The sequence below is a fragment of the Echinops telfairi genome, unplaced genomic scaffold, assembly GCF_000313985.2.
Source record: "Echinops telfairi isolate 266 unplaced genomic scaffold, ASM31398v2 ScPeMD7_7475;HRSCAF=8513, whole genome shotgun sequence".
NCBI lineage: Eukaryota > Metazoa > Chordata > Mammalia > Afrosoricida > Tenrecidae > Echinops > Echinops telfairi.
The window spans coordinates 2469729-2475039 of NW_022111379.1; the positions used below are offsets into that span (position 1 = coordinate 2469729).

A 5311-nucleotide genomic window follows, 5' to 3' on the forward strand; every position below is an offset into this window, starting at 1 on the left:
GGCACCATCAGCTTTCTTCACCACTTTTGCTTATGCACCTGCTTTTGTCTTCTGTGATCATATTGGGAAAGGGAGCACACAATGGTATGATCTTTTGTTCTTTGATGTCTGACACCTGATCCCTTTGACACCTCATGATCAACATCCAATTTTCATATGCTTATGAGACAAGGGAAAATCCTATGGCTTGGGCCAGGCACACCTTAGTCCTCAAGAGCTCTTGTACAGCAGCTCTACCTGATGCGCATGGAAATATCGCAATACACTCCTATCTCCCCAGAGTGCACGGGCCCCGACATTACCCAAGGCTGGGAAAGTCAATCTGGGTTACCAACAGAGAACGAGCTCCCAATGACAGACGTCATCTCAGGCCTTACAAGACCCGACAAAGGCCTTCTCATCTCCCGGAGCCACCAGGCAACACGGTTTCTCGGAGGTGCCATGGCAAAGGAGCCCCGAGGGTGCAGGGAACACGGGCTGGGCAGCTCTGCGGGTGAAGGTGAGCCTTTCTGCTTCCAGAATCAGAGCCTGAGAAACCCACTGGGCACTTCCACCCTGTTCTATAGGGTGTCTGTGAGTCAGCATCAACCTGACGGCAGTCAGTCTGTGTGTTTTTCAGTTATCCAGGGAAAATCTCCCTGATCACGGAAAGATATTAGAGTGAGAAGTGAAATTCCTGTGTCATGGGAAAGGGAAGGAAAGGGTCACACACATTATCGGTACTACCCTGCTCCTGGAATTTGACTGGCTCCACTCCAAGTTCAGGTGGCACAGTCGAGACTATAGTTCTACCCTTGGCCCCACTGAAGTTGGGGTTCTGTGTTAAGAAACTGGAAGTCCTCCAGGTACTGAGGACTGTAAGATGACTCTGGAAAATAACAACCGAAATCGTCTTCGTGCGGCTGGAAAAGTCAAGTCTCCTGAGAGTTTACAGAGCACAGTTCACATAGAACCTGTCTCTCGTGGCCTGGCCCTGGGCGGGGTGACGGGAAGAGCGGTGGGAAAGGGCCAGGGACTGAGCACGTGACAAAGACAGAAGGCGCTACAACAACAGTAACATGCTCAAAAGCCCTACGACAGTGAGCAAATGGATGCTCAGAGCCCCGTGATCATTTCAAATAGCTGCTGCGCGTGTGTAGGAGAGAAACGGAGCTTTGTACGTTTTCCTGTACTTCTTCCTTGAGTTAAGATTCTCTCCTATCTGAACCTCAATGCCAGGCTTTCTCTTGACCCACAAACACCTACCATCCTCCTCCGGCACCTCTTCAGGACTAAGTTCCACCAGCTCAAAGCCATGCTTGATGCACCATTCTTGAGCTTTTTGTCGGTTTACACCTAAAATTGTACACAGAAAACGGCGTATAAAGGAGAGGAAAATAAAATAGGACCCCCTCTGCAGTGCTCTCCACAGAGCTCCTACCCCCTCACTATCAGTGTGTGATTCTAAAAGCAGGTCCAACAGAGGAAACCACTTCAGAGCCCTAACGTGTCCTTCCTTTCTTTAAAAAAGTTAAATACTGCAAGATCCCAAAGAGAGGCAGCTGAACTACGTTGGGAAAATAAAAGAGTTTAACACACGATCTGTACCATTCTGAGTTGAAGCAACGCATGCTTTTTGCTGAGGGATGGCTCCTCAGGCTCCGTCTACAGCCCTTACCGTGTTCACACACTCTCTCGCAGACCAGGATCATCACCTCAGGGAACCATGCTTCGGCCAGGGGAAGCCACGAGGAGACACTGTCAAGGCCAGATTTCTGGAAGGACGACAAACAAACAGAAAAGGATATGAGAACCCACAGAAAATCCAGAGGAGTGGTGGTTACATGATTTCACTTCATTAGACACCTCTGGCTAAGGGTGGAGTCCAAAGTGTCAATCAGGACACAGCCTGATGGTGCTTCCCGGGGTGTGTGGCCTTCTCATAGGGAGGGCCTGGGCAAGGAATCAATCTCTCTCTCTCTCTCTCTGTCCCTCCCTCCCTCCCTCCCTTCCCCTTCCTGCTGGTTGGCCACTCCCGAGAGCTGTTGCAACTATGGATGCACATGCCAGCCTGTGACCTCCCTGTATGCTGCATCCATGCATGTGGCTGTGTGAATCCGAAGAGGGACTTACAGACCAGCATCAGACTTACGGACTTGAGTGGGACTAAGCTGGGATGTTTTCTTGATATAGAATTACTTCTTGATACACAGCTCTCTCTTACACATACGCATACATGGGTATCGCTGGATTTGTTTCTCTAGTCAACCTGGCCTAACACAAGGGGTGAGGGGGTAAAGCTTCAAGGACCCATGAAGAACAAAGTCTTACTGACTTGTGTGCTGTCAAAGTAAACCACAAATGCTTGCACAGACTCGGCGATCTCGGCTGTGACGAGGAATTTGTTCGGCACCACGCACAGGTTGATGTCCGCCGAGTAGTACTTATTATCAATGGTCCAAGGGTACACCCTCACAGCATCACTGGGAGTCCCTTCTGCCACCAGCTCCTCGCTGCCAAGGATCTCTACAGAAAAGATACAACATACCATGAGCAGGGCAAGGCCAACACGCACGGGGGCTGTTTGCTGAGACGGGGTGAATCTGGTACTTCAGGTGAGGGTGTCAAAGGGGCTTGCACTCAGGAGGCCTTCTAGCCATGTGACGATGCAAGGGCTGGTGACATCATTTAAGTCACTGGCTCTTTGCTTTAGAGACTGCAACATGATTGACAGATTAGACAGAACAAAATCGTTATCCGGGAAACTCTTTTGTCTGGAAAAGAGCAAGAAAGCACAATGTCTGGAAAAAGCAAGAAGAGTCAGACGGCTCCACTCATTTTATCACCTCGGCGCTTCCCAGGTGACGGATGGCTTTAAGAAGCTTCCCTAATTTGTAACTGTTTTGTACTTATTTTAAAGTAGGACAGAGGATTACGGTTAAACTTAATTTAATAAAAGAGAGACACTACATACATTCCTTAGGCCAAATGCTTAGACGTTAATTCAGCTAATGACATGAAAGAAGAATGGCCTTATTCCGGTTACGGGCAGCCTTGCTCACATTTCGAAAAAGCCAGCACAGATCCTGGTTTGAGACAGCCAGCTGCGGCCAATGCTGAATGCGCAATAGCCAAGCAAAGTAAGTGTTTTCATATCACTGTGACGCTCAGAAACCCACGTGCAGCTTGGTAGTGTAACTAACGCAAAACTCCTTGCAGCAAAACCCAAGCCAACGAGGAATCAACAAATATATACATGTGGTCACGGAATCTGCAAAGCATTTTACTTCCACATGGCATGCAAAATTCAGTAGACTGGGAGACACAGGAGAAATTTTTCTAAGTCCAAATCCCCACCTCTCACACCGAAACCTCCAGCTTTCATTTGATACAGACATGGCAAAGCAGCTTAGAGATGCCCAACGGCACGCCAGTCATTGGGTTACCCTGAAGGAGTCGGCAGGAAAACGGCACACACTTCCTATGGACACACACTACTCATAAAAACGAAAACAACAGTCCTCACACGCCCAACTGGCTGGACGCTATACGCTACAGGTTCAAGATGTTTAATTCCAAGGCTAAGATTGTACAATTGAAACAGTTTTTGCTTTAAAAAGAGGTATGGGGAAATCATTCAATCCAGAGATTGCTAAGAACGAGGGTTACGCATTGGGCTGTTAGTCACAAGGCCTGCAGTTTGGAACCACCAGCTGCTTCATGGGGCAAAGGTGAGGCTTTCTGTTCCTATACAGAGTTACGGTCTGGGAAACATACCAGGGCAGTTCTGGTCTGTCCTAGAGGGTCGCTAGGAGACTGAGAATTTAGAAAGTGTGTGTAAGTGTGTGTGTGTGTGTGTGTGTACGTGTGTGTACGTGCAGGCACGCGCATGTGCATGCATGTGCTTAACTGGTAAAGTTTTACCATATGGTTATTAGAAATAATTGGTATTCCTAAAAATGAAAAGCCCCTACACTGTAGGGGGAGGGGGGGGGAATCACATTTAAAATCAATTTAAGCCCTTGGTATAAGAGACATTTTGAAACTAACTTCGAAAACAGTTTCCCCCCCCCCACCAAACTCAGAAATGTTACGTTTCAGTTATTAAGAGACGATTAGAAAAACCTGAGACCACCCTGTCTCTCTAAGGGGTCAGCCGTTCTTTCTGCTTAATTGCTACCTGCGGTCAAGCTCGTTCACTGTCAACAGATTCTACAGCAGCCGCTGTGCACCTCCCTCTCGAAGCACAAGTTCAACGGGAAAGAGGTCTGAGAAACAGATGAGTTATTAAAATCAAAGATTCTGTTTTCATGTAAACGCCGAGGGAAAGAGAATCCAACATCAAACTCTGCGTTGCGTTCAGAGCTAATTTTCCAAACTTCAAGCAGGTGACACAGCAATATGTGGCGATGTTCCCAGGAGCTGAAAACTTGCACACGCGTGCACATACCTTAACATACCAGTAATACCACATATGCAAGAGGGCAAAGTAAATCAAGCAGTGTGCCAACACATGTACCCACTGATTTCTTTAAGGGCGGGGTGGGTAGAGCCACTATATGAGAGCAGTCCTCATTCCTGGGTCATTTTTGTAAAATAATGATTTTTTTTTTAAAGGAGAGAAACGCAGGGAGCATGAGGCGAATACTCTTATCATCCCTATAGTCAGTCTGTTCTTGCGACTTACTAAGCTAACGGGATTGTTAAAAGATGGAAATCAAATCATTTGTTATGCTCCCCCCTCCCTTCAAATCAGTGGCTTCAACTACCATGAAAAAAGAATGAAATATCACCCTCCTCCTAATTACCACTTAAAACAGCTAGACTGTTGAGAATACAACCGAGCAAATCAATGCTTATTTCTCTGAGCCCGTCAAATTTCATTTCCATACTAGCTTTGGATTTTAAAATGATTACAATTTAAATTTTAACACGCAGAAAGGGGCTGTTTCCATCTCTCTCTCTTTCATTTTTGAAACCTAAACGGGACCACAGCCAAGAAAATGGGAAAACATTTCATATTTCACTTGTTTTAGTACCTGCATTGTGTGCTTGTTTTCAATGACGCTTCTCTGTGCTGCCTGAAACAAGCTGGTAGCTGGACGTACGTATCAGAGTTTCTGCTTTGCCATTTTCTTTCTAATCAGACGCTCCCAGCAGCTGCACATGGGCTTTAGGGTCACACCTGGGCCACAGGAGCGCTGGGAAGGAGCGCGAAGCCTGTCTACTCGGTTCTTCACCACTGAGAGCATCGCGATGGAGTTTCATCTAACAAATGTCAATGACTCTGGGTAGAGCTTCCCGCCCTCATTCTCCTCAATCTGGTTGCAAA

At 47.1% G+C, this 5311-nt stretch overlaps 1 protein-coding gene across 1 annotated transcript in view; it reads right to left on the reverse strand.

Annotated features, from left to right (window-relative positions):
- Positions 1-5311, reverse strand: part of AAGAB (alpha and gamma adaptin binding protein) — a gene marked incomplete at its 5' end in the record, with an annotated part of 38187 nt that overhangs the window by 22355 nt on the left and 10521 nt on the right. The window contains 3 exons of the mRNA XM_045285788.1: positions 1246-1335; positions 1658-1754; positions 2315-2505. Of these exons, the coding sequence (XP_045141723.1) occupies positions 1246-1335; positions 1658-1754; positions 2315-2505 (378 nt within the window). The remainder of the gene's footprint in view (positions 1-1245; positions 1336-1657; positions 1755-2314; positions 2506-5311) is intronic.